This window comes from Bubalus kerabau, chromosome 16 (assembly GCF_029407905.1).
Source record: "Bubalus kerabau isolate K-KA32 ecotype Philippines breed swamp buffalo chromosome 16, PCC_UOA_SB_1v2, whole genome shotgun sequence".
NCBI classification, from domain to species: domain Eukaryota; kingdom Metazoa; phylum Chordata; class Mammalia; order Artiodactyla; family Bovidae; genus Bubalus; species Bubalus kerabau.
Window position 1 is genome coordinate 55,101,476 of NC_073639.1, and position 18,502 is coordinate 55,119,977.

The 18,502-nt window shown below is 47.4% G+C and overlaps 1 protein-coding gene across 2 annotated transcripts in view; it reads left to right on the forward strand.

Moving 5' to 3' along the window:
- Positions 1-18,502, forward strand: part of SCARB1 (scavenger receptor class B member 1) — a 93,287-nt gene that overhangs the window by 69,784 nt on the left and 5,001 nt on the right. Inside the window, exons 8-12 of one of the 2 annotated variants that reach the window (XM_055550015.1) lie at positions 2,190-2,308; positions 7,823-7,896; positions 12,636-12,687; positions 13,561-13,707; positions 17,577-17,705. In XM_055550015.1, the coding sequence (XP_055405990.1) occupies positions 2,190-2,308; positions 7,823-7,896; positions 12,636-12,687; positions 13,561-13,707; positions 17,577-17,705 (521 nt within the window). The remainder of the gene's footprint in view (positions 1-2,189; positions 2,309-7,822; positions 7,897-12,635; positions 12,688-13,560; positions 13,708-17,576; positions 17,706-18,502) is intronic. The other variant, XM_055550016.1, reaches the window with a different exon arrangement.

The following is an 18,502-nucleotide window of genomic DNA, read 5'->3' on the forward strand; positions in this document are numbered from 1 at the left end:
CCTTGCAGGCGTGATGGAGCTTGTTTGAGGTTCATCATCTTCTAGGGCCTGGCTCAGTGACTGCTTCCCTTACCGAGGGGGAGGTGTTCCTCGTGTGTTTGCTCTGTTGATTTCCTCTCATGGTAGAGATGGGAGAATGGGAAACAAGGTTTTTCAAATTGTGAAACCTTGTCCTTGGTGGTGCCCAAGGCCCCAAAGGTCCAAGGAGGCAGCTTTAAATAAAATTGACTTACATGGTGCGAGGGGGTCTTCTGGGGTGGCTCAACTGGTAAAGAACCCACCTGCCAATGCAGGAGATGCAAGAGGGGAGGGTTTGGTCCTTGGCTCGGGAAGATCTCCTGGAGAAGGAAATGGCCACCTGCTCCAGTATTCTTGCCTGGAAAATCTCATGGACAGAGGAGCCTGGTGGGCTTCAGTCCATGGGATCACAGAGTCAGAGACAACTGAGTGTGTGCACACGTGCAGATAGGGTGAGATAGGGTTTCTGTTTTCCATTCTTTTTCTCCTCCTGATTATCTCCAGGAGAAAGTGTTGGTGCTAAGAGGGCTTGAGTGCCTTTCTAACACTCATGTGTCCTTTTTTGACAGAGAAAGAGCAAGTCTGAGGGTGCCAGACTCTTTTTTTCATGTAGGTAACAGTCTCTGGATAGAATCTACAGCATTCATTTGTTCACATTGTATTTATTCCTGTATTTATTTTCTAATTCCGGCAAGTGTTTACCAGTTATGCCTCAGATAGCAAGCATCTTTAAAATATAGCTGTTGAAATAAAGCAATAGCAGCTGCTTCAAAGAAGCACATTATGTAACAGTGCAGGGGGTATCCGGATATGGCAACACATCAGAGAGATACTGGGAAGAATAAATTAAGGTTGAGAAACTTGAAGGCAATGGATGGAAAAGGATTCTGGGAAAAATGAAGTCAGACAGCAGTGAAATCCCAGCTTTTATTTTAAACCGGTGCTTGGCTTTGCTAAGAAAAGCAGAAAGAATCTAAACATTTGAGGTTGCCAGGCACACACAAACAGGAATGTGGGTCACCTGGCTGGCAATCGATGGGCTGCTAGTTTTAGGGGACGAGACCTTGTGAGTTTTGTACTTTCTTTTTTTTCGCATCATGGTGAAGTTCCTGTAATATCCAGTTAACCATTTTAAAGTTTACGATTCGGTGACATTTAGTACATTCAAAATGTCATGCAGCGTCCACCGCGGTCTAATTCCAGAGCATTCTCATCAACCCCAGAGGAGCCCCTGTACCCCTTAGCACTCACTCCCCATCTTTCCTCTCCCCGGCCCCTGTCACTGACGGTCTGTGCTCTGTCTCTGTGATTTGCCCATTCTTGACCTTTGCCGGTTTCTTGGGGAGGCTTCTTCTTTACCTCCTTGACTCACTGTCCGTCAGGCTTGTCTGTTGTCCTGAGCACATGAGGATGCCCTGGTGTTTGCCTCGCTTGGTTGGTTGACGGAGAGGTTCAGCTTCAGGTATCTGGGTGTGAATTCCTCACTCGGAGGGACCCGAGTCAGTGTCTGTTCTCACACACTGGCCTTCATCCCACAGACCAGCTGCTGGGAGAGAAGGAACGAAGCAGGTGTGTCTTCTCCCCTCCCGTGGACGTTAGGGAGACCTGAGGTGTGCACACCCGAACAACTCTGATCATTGTATTGCCTGCCGAAGACAGTCCGGGCTGCTTGGCTTGGCAATCCAGAGACCCTTCCTCTCAACCCAAGTTCAAGTCTTTGTATCCTCAGTTTCCATCATTCCTTCCAGGCACTGTCTGCTCCATACGCACTGTGCATTTCCTCGCCTCCTTGCAGTCACCTCCGCCGTCCCTTCACCTGGAATGCCATCCCCTGAACTCCTCTGCCGGCATCTTTGAGCCAGCATCTTCTCCTTGCTTTGATTTCTCCTCCTTTACCATTCCTATGGCACCGAGCTTGTCCCTTGCTGGGTGGGTTCTGGTTCCTGTGCCTCTTGGGTGCTTGGTAAATAATTACACACCGAATGAGTTCTGTCTAGTTACTGCTGTTTGCATCTTGTCATCATCACGAGGTGGGGGCACTGCGGGCAGGGGCTGTGTTTTCGTCACCTGTGCCTCCCTTCACCCAGCTCAGGGCATGACGTGAGCAAGTCTCTGGATGTGCAACGTGCTGCCTTTGTCTGACACCCCCTCTCTGCCCCTTTGCTTTCCAGATGCGCCCTTGTTTCTCTCCCATCCTCACTTCTACAACGCTGACCCAGTCCTGGCAGAGGCAGTGTCTGGCCTCCATCCTAACCCAAAAGAACATTCCTTGTTCCTGGACATCCACCCGGTGAGCCCCTGCCTGTCAGCCTGTGGGTGGGGGTGGGGGGAATTTCTGTTTGGAGCACACTCAACTTTTTCCTCTCCCTGCCAGGTACCAGGCTGTTCCAGGGTGGGGGGGATGGGAAGCCTGGGTTTCTTTGGCATTGATAGCTTCTAGGCTATCAAGTCATCAAAGTTTGCCCCGACTCCATAGTGCAAGGACTTTATTATCTCTTTATAAGGGAATTGTCTCTATAAAAAGATCATAACACAGTAAATTAATTAGGAATTATCAACCTGTAAATTAGCTAGAGGCAGCCCTCTGGCTGTGCCAACATACCATAAAGATCTTTAGGTACCAACAAGAACCTGGAACATCTTGCAGATAAACTGGGTTCGGGGGAATTTGTCCTGTGTGGTGTTTTGTCTACAAATAGGGACCAGGAGCATATCAGACCTGCACATGTGACCCTCCCTTGGGCATGTCTTTACCCTGTTGCTTCTTCTCTTAGGGCCTCCATTCACTGCAAATTTGCCCATTTGGACTTGGTGGCTTTATCGTTAGTTAAAAAAATTCTTTGGGTTTCTGTTTCTGGAGTGGACATTCGTGGTCTCCCTCCATAGGCCTTTTTGGAAGCTCTTCTTCTTGATGCTTTTTCATGCTGTTTTCCTTGGTACTACTCAGATTTTCTTAGCCACTGACTCAACCCACAGCCCCTAGCACTCCACCTTCTAGCTCTCTCTTCTTTTTTCACTAAAAATCCAGGCTGGGAATTCCCTGGCTGTCCAGTGGTTAGGACTCCATGCCTTCGCTGCTGAGGGTGTGTCTTCGATCCCTGTTTGGGGAATGAAGATCCTGAAAATTATGTGGCTTGGCCAAATTAATACAATAAAATAAATCTGGGTTAGTGAAGTCAGCCATGACTGCACACACTTCACATTCATATTTCTAGAATGCTCATTATGCTCCAGACATAATCCTATTCATCCACATGCACCAACTCATTTAATTTTCATAATAATCGGGGAGGTGGGCATTGCCATTCCCATTTTACAGGTGGGTAAACTGCAGCCCAAAGAGGTTAAGTGCTCCAGCTAGTAAATGGGGTTCTTGGCTCCATCAGGGAAAGAGCTGTTCTGTCCTGTTAATTGCTTGAATTCTAGCGGTTAGCACAGAAGTACTTGTACCTCAGTAAACATGGGTTTGATTTACTGAGATCCTAGTGGTTGAGAGTAAGTAAGGGATAAGGCTGACTTCAAACGTAGGTCTTCTTTCTTAATTACAATTTTTTTTATTTCAAAATGTTTTTTCTTTAAACCTGAGTATCATTTGCATATGTCTGTCTTTTAAAAAATAATATACTTTGTTTTTTGATGTTGTTTGTTTTTTGTTTGACCATACCGCGTCGGATCTTAGTTCCCTTGACCAGGGATCAAACCCTTGCCCCCTGCAGTGGAAGTACGGAGTCTTAACCACTGAATCTCCAGGGAAGTCCCCACTTTGTTTTTGTTTTGTTTTTTAGATTAGTTTTAGGCCTACAGATAAACTGAGCAGAAAATACAGAGTTCCTAGACCTCGTGTTCCCCGGCACGAAGTTTGTTACAGTTGATGAATGAATGTTATTATTAATTAACGTCAGTAGCTTACACTACGCTTCACTCTGTGTTGTTCAGGTTTATGGGTTTTGACAAATGCATGATGACCTGTATCCACCATTCAGTCTCCTAAGAATGGTTTCACTGCCTTCAGAATCCCGTGTGTTCTATCCATTTATCCCCCGACTACCTTCTACATTCACTCCCATCAAACCCTTGGCAGCAGCTGATCTTTTGTATCTCTATAGTTCTGCCTTTTCCAGAATGTCATATAGTTGGAACCCTCGAGGATGTAACCTTTTAAAAAAACTGAAGTATAATTAATAGACCGTATTATTCAAGTGACAAGTGTATAATAAGTGCTTGTGCTCAGTTGCTTCAGTCGTGTCTGACTGTGCGGCCCCATGGACTGTAGTCTGCCAGGCTCCTCTGTCCATGCGATTTTCCAGGCAAGAACACTGGAGTGGGTTCCCGTTTCCTCCTCCAGGGGATCTTCCTGACCCGGGGATCCAACCTGGGTCTTCTGCATTGGCAGGCAGATTCTTTACCATTGAGTCTCCTGGGAAGCCCCAGTGTGTAATACAGTGATTCACAATTTTTAAAGCTTATACTACACGTACAGTTACTTAATTTAAAGTATTGACTATACAAACAGGTCTTTTAATGCCCACTACCTTCTGTCCTGTATTAATATTCAGTTGATGAAGTGGGTATTAATGAATTAAGTTGATCATAATTAATATGATTCTATTACATGTTCTAGATTAAATTCAGTCTTTATTGTTAGACATGTTAAAGCTTTTCCATATTGTCTTAAACTTTTAACCAGTTTTTAAAAGGCTTTTATTAGGGACTTCCCTGGTGGTCCTTTGGTTAAGACTCTGCGCTCCCAATGCAAGCGACACAGGTTTGATCCCTGGTCAGGGAACTAAGATTCCATGTGCCATGCGGTATGGCCGAAAGAAAAAACAAAGGCTTTTTTTTTTTTTTTTTTTTAAACAAAGGCTTTTATTAGAAAGCTAGCAAATGGTTTTCCACTTTCGTTTTTAGTTCATTCATTTCATGGCTTCTCTCTCTCTATTCCTTTTTTCCTCTCTGCTGACTTTTCTCTGTTCTCACTGGTGACTTTCATTTTAGCGTATGGACTTTCTTTTTCTCCCCCACATTGAGAAAGAAAGTTAAGTCTGGGAGGCTGGAGATATGCAAAGAGTTATTTTGCAGCAGTGACTCAGCAGATGCAGAAGTAGTCTTCTCCTAGTTCTCGTTTCAGGCCGGAGGCAGACAGGGAGAGGAAGTGGCCTCGGATTTGTTGTTGATTTGGGGAGGATGAGCATGGGGGTGGATCTGCTGATTTCTGATCTCATTAGCTTTGAAAACAGAATGCCTCCTGGCAGCGGCTTCTCTGTTGCCTGCTTTTCTGCTCCGGAAACTGGGGGAGGGAAACCCCTGACAGATGTGGGCTCATGGGGCAAGTATCTGTTCTGTGGGGTTGGGATGAGGGGGAGAGGCAGGGCTTTGCTCAAGAAGAGGTGGCCAGACAGCAGCTGGAGGGACAGCCAGGGAGGGAAGGAGACATATTTCCTGGGGAAGGAAGTGGCCTGAGCAGAGACCTCAACATGTAGAGTCTGGAGAGCAGGATGTGTCGGGGTCTACAGGATCACCCTCAAATTGGAGGATTTGCTAGAAGGATTCCCAGGACCCAGCAGGTAGTCACACTCACTTCTGTGATGTGTCACGGTGAAGGACAGAAAGCACAGTCAGTAAAGGGGGGATGGCACGGGGGGTGAAGTCTGCGGGAACCAGGCACAGGCTCCCAGAGCCTTCTCCTGGGGGATCACACAGGGCACACTTCCCTCCCCGTGTGAGGTGTCCTCAACCAGGGACGCTCAGTCAAGACTCAGCGCCCAGGGTGTTTATTGCGGGTACCCTCTGCCCGGCACAGACTCCAGACTCCAGGAAGGAAAGCAGGTGTCAGCATAAACTAAACTGTTTTACAAACCCTCTAGGCCCAGGGAGCCCCTCTTATCTGTCAGGGAGAGATGGGAGCCCCCTGAAATCCAGGATCCCAGAGGCCAGACAGGGGCCACCATGCCAGGAGGGCAGCCTCAGGCCCACCGGATGAACGCTTTTTCACACATGGGGGATCTCACTCACATCCTGCCAGGTTCTCAAGTTCAAACTCTCCCCAGCCATGGCAGCATGGCCTTTGGCCAGTTCCTCTGTGCCCTGGGGCCCCAGAAGACCTTAGGATGCTGGGCTATGCTAGAAGATAATGCCTGTTCCCACTGGTGTCTGTGATAACGCCGCAGCGTTTATGGCCCTGAGTGTGGCTGTCTTGCATCCCTGACTTTGCCCTTGCAGAAACCCTACGAGGTGGGCAGAGCTGTCTCCACTTTTCAGATGAGAAAGAGTCTCAGCTGAGAAGCAGCAGTCTGTCCTCAAACCTACGTTCCTTTCCATTCTCATTTCCTTTCTTTAAAAAAATTTATTTGGCTGCATTGGGTCTTGGGTGCGTCATGTGGTCCTTCATGGTACACAGATTCTCTAGTTGTGGCACGGGCTCAGTAGCTGTGGCACGAGGGTTCAGTTACCCCGAGGCATGTGGGATCTGAGTTCCCCCACCAGGGATCAAACCCGTGTCGCCTGCATTGCAAGGCAGATTCTTTTTTTTTGCAAGGCAGTTTCTTAACCACTGGACCACCAGGAAAGTCCCTCCAGTCTCATTTCCTGACACCATTCTGGAACCACCTTCCTGGTTTTTGGTTCTAGATGTGTGTCACTTCTCCCGTTACTGACTTACTGCTTAAAAAACAAGATCTCATTAAAAAAAAAAAAAATCCTGTACAAAGGAAGCTTTCAAATTGGAAATTAAAAATTTCTCCAGGACTTCCCTGACAGTCCAGTGGTTAAGACTCTGCACTTCTAATACAGGGGCACAGGTTTGATCCCTGGTCAGGGAACTAAGATCCCAAAGCCAAAAAAAAAAAAATTCTATCCAAATGGAGAGTTCACTGGCAGTCCAGTGGTTAGGACTTCACCCTTTTGCTGTGGTGGCCTGGGGTTCAATCTATGGTCGGGGAGCTAAGATTCTGCAAGCTGTGCAGTGGAGCCAAAAAAAAAAAAAAAAAAAAGGAAAATAATTTTCTCTAAGAAGGCTAACATAAAATTAAACACAAAGAAAAAATATCACTAAACTCTCTGTGAAATATCATCGCCTGCCCTTGGCATGAGCTCTGTTGAAATAGAGATTCCATAAAACTGTATTTCAGAGGCACTAGGGACCAGGCAAGTTTCCCCGGTGGCTCAGTGGTAAAGGATCCTCCTGTCAATGCAGGAGAAGCGCGTTTGATCCCTGGGTGGGGAAGATTCCCCCGGAGAAGGAAATGGCAACCCACTCCAGTATTCTTGCCTGGAAAATCCCCTGGACAGAGGAGCCTGGTGGGCTATAGTCTACGGGGTCACAGAGAGTCGGACACGACTGAGGGAGTAAACAGTAGGGACCAGGCATGCTTCCTGATTCAGACTTTCTCTTTCAGATGCTGGCAGGAGGGAATGGAGAGGGGTGGGTGATTGGAGAAGATAGTGACTTTATCAACGTGCGAATCTATTTTATTTTATTTGAAGGCTGGAGGGAGGGGCAATGACTGAGAAATATCCTTCTGTACTCAGGAATGCCTTGTATGAATGGAAAGATGGAAAGGATTATTTTTTCCCATCCAGAGATAGTCTGATTCTCTGGAGGGGTTCCCTCAACGTTGTGGACCTAAGAGCCATTTGGGGAATATGCTTTTACCCATCAGGGGTTAGAGTGGGTAGAGGAGACCCCAGCAGATGGGCACTTCACCTGGGACATGCACCTTCTTGAATGGGACCAGGGAGAGGGGGATTAGAAGGGACTCCTGGGGGTCCAGGAAGGGCTAGCCCCTCACTGTGCTTGTTGCCGCAGGTCACCGGAATCCCCATGAACTGCTCTGTGAAACTGCAGCTGAGCCTCTTCCTTAAGTCTGTGAAAGGCATCGGGTGAGTGGGGTCTGTGAGCAGGGGCTGCCTTGCGGTTGAGAGATCGGGGACTCAGGGAGACTCTGGCCTTGTTCTTGGGAACTCAAAGTCTGGGGAGGGATGTGGGATTTGGTCCCTGCCCCTTGAACTCCTAAGGGGAATCTTAGCTCTGAGCTGAGTCCAGACCACATCCTGACACCCCTGCCCTTTTCTCTGTTGATGTTTGTCCCCCGTTAGTCAGAATATTCTATCCAAGCTGTTTCTCCTTTGACAGGGTAGCAAAAATTAAAACCGTGTTTGAAAATGAAAACTTGGCCAACCGCATTCTCTAGTGAGACCATTCACCTGAGGGGGGGAAGGTGTTTTTTATGTTTTTAATTGAAGTGTAGTTGCCTTACAATGTTGTTTTGTTTCTGCTGTACAGCAGAGTGACTCATCTATATGTGTGCGTTCATGCCCTCTTCCTTGGGTTTCCTTCCCATTCAGGTCGCCATGGAGCACTGAGTAGAGTTCCCTGCGCTGTAAAGCAGGTTCTCACTAGTTATCTATTTTACACATAGTATCCATTGTATTTATGTCAATCCCAATCTCCCAACCCATTCCACCTCCCTTCCCTCCTTGAAATCCATACGTTTGTTCTCTAATGTCTGTCTCTATTTCTGCTTTTCAAATAGATTCATCTGTCCCATCTTTTTAGATTCCATATATACGTGTTAATATACAACATTTGTGTTTCTCTTTCTTATTTCATTCTGTGTGACTGTCTCTAGGCCCATCCGTGTCTCTGCAAACGGCACAATTTCATTCCTTTTTACGACTGAGTAATATTCCAATATATATATATATACACACACACACACACACACAGCACATCTTCTTTATCCATTCTTCTATTGACGAACATTTGGGTTGCTTCTGTGTCTTGGCTGCAGTGAGCACTGGGGTGCGTGTATCTTTTTGAATTACGGTTTTCTCTGGGTATATGCCCAAGAGTGGGCTTGCTGGATCATATGGTAGACAGGAGAAATTTTTTAAGCACAGGTTTTCTTTTTCTGTTTTTTTGTTTTTCCAGTAACAGCTTCATCAAGATTTAATTCACACGGTACAAAACTCACCCTTTAAGAACGTACAGTGCAGTAGGATATTCACAGAGTTGGGCAACATCACCACAGTCCATTTTGAAACTTTTCCATCAACCCACAGAAGAAACCCTGCACCGTTAGCTGTCACTTCCCACTTCCCTCAGCCTCAGGCAACCCTTAATTTACTTGCCGTTTCTCTGGATTTACCCATTTGGGCCATCTTACGTGAACAGAGTTGTATCTGACTGGCTTCTTTCACTTAGCCTGGGGTTCTCAGGGCTCATCCATGTTGTAGCAGGTCTCAGCACTTCAGTCCATCTTATTGCTGAATAATATGCCATTGCCTGGCAAGACCGTGTTTTTATTCATCAACTGATGGACATTTGGGCTGTTTCTACTCTTTGGCCGTTATGAATAATGCTGCTCTAAATCTTTAAAAAAGTTTGTATCTTTCGTTTTTGACTGGGCTACGTCTTTGTTACTGTGCTCAGGCTTTCTCTGGTTGCAGCGGGCAGGGGCTACTCTCTAGTTGCGTTGCATGGACTTATCGTTGCACTAGCTTCTCTTGTTGTGGAGGACAGGCTCTAGGCTCACAGGCTCAGTAGTTGGGGTGTACCAGCTTAGTTGCCCCTTGGCACGTGAAGTCTTCCTGGACCAGGGATGGGACCTGGGTCCCCAGCATTGGCAGGCGGATTCTTAACCACTGGACCACCAGAGAAGTCCTGCTCTGAATATTTATGCCTGAGTATGTGGATGTATGTTTTCATTTCTCTTGGGTAGATAGATATCTTACAGCAGAATTGCTGGGTCCTCTGGTGGCCCTATGTTTAACCGTTTGAGGAACCGTCAGACTGTTATCCAGCACGGCTGCACTATTTCACACTCCCACCAGCAGCGTGGGAGGGTGCCAGCATCTCCACGTCCTCGCCAACTCTTGCTATAACATCACTATAGCACAGAGCTGGTGGCTCAGATGGGAATGAATCTTGCCTGCAATGCTGGAGACCCGGGTTCGATCCCTGGGTTAGGAAGATCTCCTGGAGTAGGAAATGGCAACTCACTCCAGTATTCTGGCCTGGAGAATTCCATGGACAGAAAGCCTGGCGGGCTACAGTCCATGGGATGGCAAAGAGTTGGACACAACTGAGCAACTTTCACTCACTCATTCAGGATAGAGCCGGGTGAGGGAGCATGCTGATTGGTTGTTCTGTCAGGGTCTGTACTTAGTGTGTTTGAAATAGTTCCATTAAAAAAAAAAAAAAATCCTTCAGAAAGATTCCTGGGCTGCAGGAATGTGAGCATCTGTTTGGCTTTGTGAGATGTCTTTCAGCTGGAAAGAATAATAACACTTTGAGTGCACTGGGGATCATTCGTATAGCTCATCTGCACTCCTCTGCTGGCTTTTTTTTTTTTTTTAATTCAATTAATTAGTTTTTAATTTTTTGGCTTTGCTAAGTCTTCGTTGCTGTCTCGTTGAGGTGCACGGGCTTCTCGTTGCAGTCGCTTAGCTTGTTGTAGAGTTCGGGCTCTAGAGGGCAGACTCGGTAGTTGTGGTGTCCTGGCTTAGTTGCTCGACAGCAAGTGTCATGTTCCCCACCAGGGATTGAACCTGTGTCCCCTGCTTTGGCCGGTGGATTCTTAACCACTGGACCGCCAGGAAGTCCAAGCTTTCCATCTTTACCTTTTGAGTCTGCTCAGAGAGTTTGTTCCTGAAGTGTTTGTGGCTGGTGAGACAGCCCCACGTGGGCCTTAGGCATCTGCTGCTCAGGCTGGAGTTCCGGAGGGCTCCCCATTACTCAATGCCTGGTCTGCTAACTTCATACTCAGGGCGGGCAGGTGACTAGGACAGAGGAGCTGGACAGGCTTGGTGGGGACGGGCCAAGGGCCAGTCTCTGTAGAGCACCAGGGGCCTCGGGCTCAGTGTGGCCACATCCGATGCATTTGCAAATTCAGGTTTCAGAATCTGGATTTTAACACCTCAGTTTCACCTGTTGGGAGTTCATTCTGATTATTCCTGACAAATGTTGCCCAAGCCAGCGGTCAGTCTCTCTGGGTGGCTGGATTCTGCCTGTTGGTGGCCACACACTGCTACTTTGATCTCTCTGGGACTCTGTGTCCCCAGCTGTTCAGAGCTGCTGTGGGCTGGGGTGGTGGTCTCAAAGATGGTGTTTATCAACATCCCTGAGGGCTGTTGAGGAACCAGTGTGGGAAAAGTCTAGAAACACAGCTGTTCCAGAAACAGAGCCATCTAGCTGTGACTTCTCCGAGGAACTTCTGTGCTGTTTGGTCACAAGATAGAGGCACGAGGGTTGCAGGGTCTGTGCATTTAATTGACATCAGTTCTTAGAAACTCAAATTAAAGAGGCCAAAGTGAAGGTGGACCCCCCTTGTATTTCTAGAATGTTTTCCATGTCTGTCTCCTCTGTAGGTGATACTGTGTAAATTCATTTCACTACCCAGCACTCTACTTAATAAGTGATCTTTGAGAACTGTGATTGAGGATTTGGGCCTTTTGTGCCGACTCTAGTGCCTGTCCCCCTAGTGGGTTCCATCTCCCCTCCAGCTGTGCCTTCTCTAAGCAGACTCAGAAAGGTGAAGTTACGGAATATTTGTTTGTTCTGTTGTTTCCTGGCATTTAACAGCTGTATGCTCAGTCGCTAGGTCATATCTGACTCTTTAGAACACTGTGGACTGTAATCCTCCAGGTTCCTCTGTCCATGCAGTTTTCCAGGCAAGAGTACTGGAATGTATTGTCATTTCCTCTTCCAGGGGATCTTCCCAACCCAAGGGTTAAACCTGTGTCTCCCGAGTCTCCTGTACTGGCAGGCAAATTCTTTACCGTGGAACCACCCACCTGGAAAGCCATTTAACAACTAGACAACAGTAATAAACACTGAACACTTTCTATATGCTGGGTGTTTTTCATGTATCCACATTCAGTCCTCACTAGAGCCCTGTGGGGAATTCATTATAATCCCCATTTTTCAGAGGAAGCACAGAGAGGGTAAGGGGCATGCCCGAGGTCACACAGCTTGTTGGTAACTGACTGTGTCGGGGGTTCCCAGGACCACTCTCAGGTTCGATGATTCCCTGGGAAGACTCAGCTGTGATTTATTATATAGAAAATATTCAAAACATAACCAGCAAAGGGGACAGGCTCACAGGGTGAAGTCTGGGGGAACCAGACAGAGGCTTCTAGAGCCCTCTCTTAGGGGAGTCACACAGGACATGTTTCCTCCTCCCAGTGATGAGCTGTGATATGTGTGAAGTGTCCCCTACCAGGGATGCCCAGTAGAAACTTCCCAGGGGATGTTTACTGGGGGCTGGTCACATCGGCACTTTCTGCCTGGTATGCACCCAGATTCCAGACTCCCTGAAGGAAAGCATAAACCACGTTGTTTGTTAGCTGGGTACATTGCCATCCTGCATAAAACTGGCATTCTGTTTCAAAGAGGAAGAAATACACATCAGCTAGGTCCCTGGCAGCACCCATCACATAGAAGACATGAAGTTTTCATTTAAAAAGATATTGTCGGATTGTCAGGTTGCTTCCCATCAGGAGATACCCATTCCTCAAGACCATGCCGATCTAGTCGTTGTAGAATAACAGGTCCAGGGCTGTCTGACCTGAGGCACCCTGACAAAACTTCTCACTTGCTTGATCTCCCTTATTTCCAGACAAACTGGGAACATCCAGCCAGTGGTCCTGCCGCTAATGTGGTTCGAAGAGGTAAGGCTGCCTCCCTCTCCCTGGGTATCAGATACCTGTGGTCATGGTGTCTGATGCCTCAGTGAGGAGCTGATGTGGGCATTTGAGGCAAGAGGCTTTGTGTCGTGGGGACGCGGGGCTGGGTGGCTGGACTCTGGACTCTGTGATGCAGAACAGTCTATTGGAAATTTCACCCTCTCCAAGCACCTTATGTCAATTATGCCACTGGACTGAAAGGCTCACTTGAGATGAGGAAGACGAAGCTGCCTGAGATTGTAAAGTCCCTGGTCAGGGTATAAAATAATTTTGCTAATGCATGTGACCACTTCTCCAAAGATGAAGGGAAGTTCATTTTCAGTGTGTCGGCTTTTTATTGAACTTCCTCTTCTCCCAGCTTTTCAAGATTCCTTCTGGCTTAGTTCATTTTAATTCAGGGTGAGCTAACAGCCGGAACAGACAGCCTCCAAATGTCAAATTCGCTTCCTGCTCACATCACAGTCTGATGGAGGGGGGAGGTGGAGCTCTGCCTCATGCAGACATTTGGGGACATCTGGGCTCCTTCCATCGTTTGGTCCTGACCTTTCGGAGATCCTCAGAATCCATTTCCTTTCAGTAAATTGGCAAAGAGATGGAAAGAATCACATGGGAGCCAGGCGTGTAAACTGTAACATCCTTGTGCCCACATCCCATTGGCCAGAAGAAGTCACATGGGCCTGCCTAGCTGCAAGGGAGTCTGGGAAATGTAGTCCTGTTGTGTGGCCCTGGAGGACATAGAGGCTGGCCTAATGGCATGCTTTGGCCAGTGGACTTGGGATGGGGAAGAGATAGAGTGGCATCTGCACCCTTGGCTCATAGCATGTGGCCCTAGTCCATCTGTTTGTCCTTCTTCCCCAGAGTGGAGCAATGGAGGGTGAGACTCTTGAGACGTTCTATATCCAGCTGGTGTTGATGCCCAAAGTGCTGCACTATGCCCAGTATGTGCTCCTTGCCCTGGGCTGCGTCCTACTGCTCATCCCCATCATCTACCAAATCCGGAGCCAAGTAAGTAGTGGTCAGAGCATGGCCTGGGCTGAGTGGTCCCTTGCTTGCCTGCTTGGGGGAAGTAGGGGCTTAAATCAGATTCCCCAACTGTCCCTTCCTGCTGTGCCCATGGACACAGCCTGCACCCTCAGCCTGCACCCATTTCGAGCAGCAGTCCTAGGTCTCTACTTGGGCTGGGGAGCCATCCATCACTGCATCCTTGCCTTTCCTGCATCTTCTGTTACCACTTCTCTGCCTGTTCTGGGAGGCTGGGGGGCCCAACTTTGGAGGGACTGCAGTGGTTTTGGATCATGAGACCTGGTACTCGAATGGTTTGTTCATCTAGTCAGCAGCTGCTGGCTGCCAGGTTCTGGCAGGTACAGCGCATACAACAGTGAACAAGACAGTTCCTGTTGATGGGTATGCGGGGACCAGCATTCTAGTTGGAAAGACAGGTGGGAGTCGAGTAACTAAACAGAAGAGGTGATTTCACCAATGATAAAGATGATAGAGAATGTGATGGGCTCAGGGCAGTGCTGTCCAGGACAGATACCACACGAGCCACACATGTGATTTTAAATTTAAATGTTCTAATAACCACGTTAGGTAAAAGGGAATTAATTTCAATCATATCTTTTATTTAACCTGGATATATCCAAAAGATTACCATTTCAATCTGCAATCAATATAACAAAATTAAGTACTTTTGCATTATGTTTTTGAGTGAAGTCTTTGGAATCCGTGTGTATTTGACACTTACAGCAGATCTTGAATGGGACTCACCCCATTTCAAAGCCTCCACAGCCACATTTGGCTGCTAGACTGGGCGCCACAGTATCCAGGGAGGTTGGGGACAATGATAGCAATAATGTCAGAAGAGGTTTCTCTGAAGAGGTTGAATTTAGGCTTAGATGTGAATGCTCAGCACAGAGTCATGGAAAGACTGCTGCAGGTGGAGGAATGGCCAGTGCAAAGGCCCTGAGGCAGGAATGGGTGGGGCTGTATTGGAGGATCCTGCCGCACTAGATTGGCTGTAGGGGCAGCAGGGGAGGTGGTATCTCAGAGGCAGAGGTAGGTCATGCCTGGCCCTGTAACTCGGGGTGAGCGGCTTGGAACTGATTCCAAGGGATGACTGGAAGCTTTTAACTCATTATTGACTGGGGAATTTTTGCAGAAACAAATGCCTGTAGCCGGCGATTTTTATTTTGGCCAGCCAAAAATTAATTCTGTTATTTGACTGTGTGTAGGTTATTGCAATCAGTAGTTACCCCTGACACACCTGTACAGTCTTCTCATTTTCATGAAATGTTGTCTTCAACCCACTCCTCTGTAGAAACGAGCATTCTCTAGCATCGTGAGTTCTGTTTTCACTTTCTGCATCAAAATCAATCACTAAGGTTTTTTGTCTCTTTGTTGGTCTAATATTCACATTGTCTGAATCAGAACTATGTTCTGTCTTCTGAGACACTAGTATATATGTTGTGCAGACAGTCAGAGAAAGTATCTGCCTAAAATTCACCAAAAAATTATTCTTCACTCAAAATTTCACAATGTGTCATTTTGGGGAAAATTTTATGTTTATAATATAAACAGGATTGGAACAAAAACCTTAATGAAGCAAACCTCGAGTGATAATGACAATCATAAGTTGTATAATGAGCCCTTAATCAATTTTAAGCTCTAACAACTTCGCATGGTGATGTTAATTGTATTAACGTGTTTTTTTTTTTTTTTTAAACATGTTAATTCACTCTCTAAAAACATGTTGATACGTCTCTGGTCAATAATGGGTTTAAGGAGAGGAGTGACTGGGTCGGTTGACATGTGGCAACTATTAATAGGCCTTCCAATGAGAGAGCAGAAGCAGGGGGACCAGTGAGGAGGCCCCGGTGAGCTAGGATACTCTGGCTTGGACCAGAATGGGAGCAAGTATTCAGGAACAAGAGCCCTGAAGAACCAGTCCTGGGGCATCTGCCATTCAAAGTCTGGAAGAAGATCAGGGGACAACAAATACCCACTTCCTTTTTTTTTTTTTCTTTCTTCCTTGGTCTTTTTTTCCCTCTGCCTTGCAGCAGGGCATGCAGGCTCTTAGTTCCCCAACCAGGGATTGAACCTCTGCCCCCTGCAGTGGAAGCACATAGTCTTAACCTCTGGACTGCCATGGAAGTCCCAAGGAAAACCCCTTCCTGATTTGGCATCATTCAGTAATTTGTTCATGGCATTAACTGACACTTTCACAGCTTATTTTGAGGGGACACTGCACAGTTTGGGGGGTGCAGACCTGAATAGGATGTGAGGTCTGGAGACCAGGGGGCTTTAGGCAGGTTACTGTCACATGGTGACAAGGGTCCCCAGGGCAGAGGACTTGGGTGAGTCGCTAGCTGGTAGACAGCAGACACCACTCAGTGGCAGAGTCTTGCAAGGCCATATTGAATCCATGAACCAGAAACCCTCCTGTGGGGCCCCCCCACTCCAAGTTTTCCTGGAGCCCCAGGCCTGGGCCTTGGAGGGGGGTTGCCCAGCTTCCCTGCTGCCCCCTCGGGCCACCTGCAACACCCGCTTTCTTGCTTTAGCTTTGGTAAACAGCCTTTTCTCTTTTGCCTTTTTCTCGGAGGCAGATTGCATGCTTGCTTGCTTGTTGATAGCTGGGGCGATATTAAACCTTTCCAGGCTCTTAACCTGGGCTTTCAGACCTTTATCACCATTTCTCTTCCAAATTCCCCATCCTTCGGGGGAAAAGGTTTGCACTGATGTGAGAGTACCAGGGCCTCTGGTGTCTTGAGCCCCCGATGAACGTTGGGGACCCTGTCCTCTGTCACTGTCCCAGCCAGAGCAGAAGGGAACTCCCAATGGTGTTTGGAATGAATTATGCTGGAGGACAGAGGGGACCAGAGGCCCTAGCCCCCAGTCTGTGGATGACTCCCCAGGCCCAGCATCACCGTGCGTTTCCAGAAGTGAAGACATACACAGCCACACAGGCGGGGGGGTGGGGGTGAGGTGGGCAGGTCCAGGGGAAGCAGCTGGTGAGGGACGGGGCCAAACAGCCCCCGCCCTCTGTCCCCTCTGTCTCTCTCCTAATGGTCCATTGGAAGGGGAAGGGGGAGGAGACTGAGGATGCAGGATGTGAACACTTCCCTGCTTCACCCCCAATCCTTGTCCCCCAAGTCCCATAAGATTATTCATCGTTTCTATTAATGATGGTGAGGCTCCCTCCCTGCAGGTTATACTGGAGGCCCAATCAATGAAATTTATCCCATTGTGTGTTTTGGACAGAGGAGCCTGTCAGGCTACAGTCTATGAGGTCGCAAAAGAGCTGGACCCAGCTGAATGACAAACACGTGTATTTTTTGGTTTAGCAAGGGTTAGGCCTTTTGTGTTTTTATATATTTCCCCTGGGGAAAAAAAAAAAAAGAAGGGCACGTCGTTAAACTCAACATACTTTAATTTCTCTTCAAAGACATTTTTTTTGTTCAAGTCATTCTTGAAAAAAAAATTATTTTAAACAGAAACACCTCTGGTTCTGGTCTATTTAAAATGCCACCTGCTAGCTCAGTCAGTACAGCATGAAATTCTCCACATGCCACTTGCTCACCTCTCTGAGACTAGGCCGAGACTAGGCTCAACTTGGCCTAAATTCTCAGGCTGAAAGACCCTTTTTAGTTTGCCCATCTGACCAAATGTGTTTCCTGAAGATGCTGGTGTATGTGTCTTGGGTGAAGGGCACTATCACTTCCCAAATCTCCCAACTGCAATCATTAATGGTGGTTGGACGTGAAAGTTCTATACCCCACCCTCTGCTTTTTGAAGAACCCTGCAAATTGAAGAAACCTATAAAACCCGTGTGTGTTCAGCTGCGATGGCAACTATAAATTAGCTTGGTTATCTTCTAGGAGAAATGCTATTTATTTTGGATTAGTTTTAAAAAGGGCTCAAAGGATAAGGAGGCCGTTCAGGCCTATTCTGAATTCCTGATGACATCAGCTCCCAAGGGGACTGTACTGCAAGAAGCAAGACTGTAGGTGGGTACCAGGTAATGCCCCCCCACCCCCCGCCTCCTCCCGTAGTGAGTAGAACTCTGGCACCTTTAAAGGCTTTGGATCTTATCCATCTCTTCAGCCTGCACTTCACCTGTCTACAGATTGAAAATGTGTACTTTGCTGTCTTCTTACATTCTGAGTGATCCCAGGTGTGGTAGGGGAGGAGGGCGACTAGTGGGGCTGGTGTCTTATTTTCAAGTTTGTCTTAAAAAGGCAGGATCGAGGTTTAGGTCACCTGCTTCTCAGACTTCCGGTGCAATTGACTCTTCTGGGGAAGTCTGCTAAAAATGAAGATCTGAGGACATTCTTCTAAACCTCCTAAAATAGAATCATGGACAGGCCCCGGGAATGTGTTATTTTAATCCCCTGGTGACTCAGTGGTAAAGAATCCGCCTGCCAGTGCAGGAGACGTGGGTTTGATCCCTGGTTTGGGAAGATCCCCTGAAGAAGGAAGTGGCATCGTGCTCCAGCATTCTTGCCTGGGAAATCCCATGGACAGAGGAGCCTGGCGGGCTACCGTCCATGGGGCCGCAAAGAGTTGGACACGACTGAGCGCACACACACCAAGGGGATTATGAGTAGATTGGTCTATTTATTTATTTTTGGCTGCGCCCTGTGGAGCGTAGGATCTTAGTTCCCCAACCAGAAATCAAACCCACGTCCCTGTATTGGAAGCGTGGAGTCTTAGCCACTGGACTGCCAGGGAAGTCCCTGATATAGATTGGTTTAAGTGAATCTGGGATGACTGACCAAGAAAGAAACAATTTAAGCATCACCTG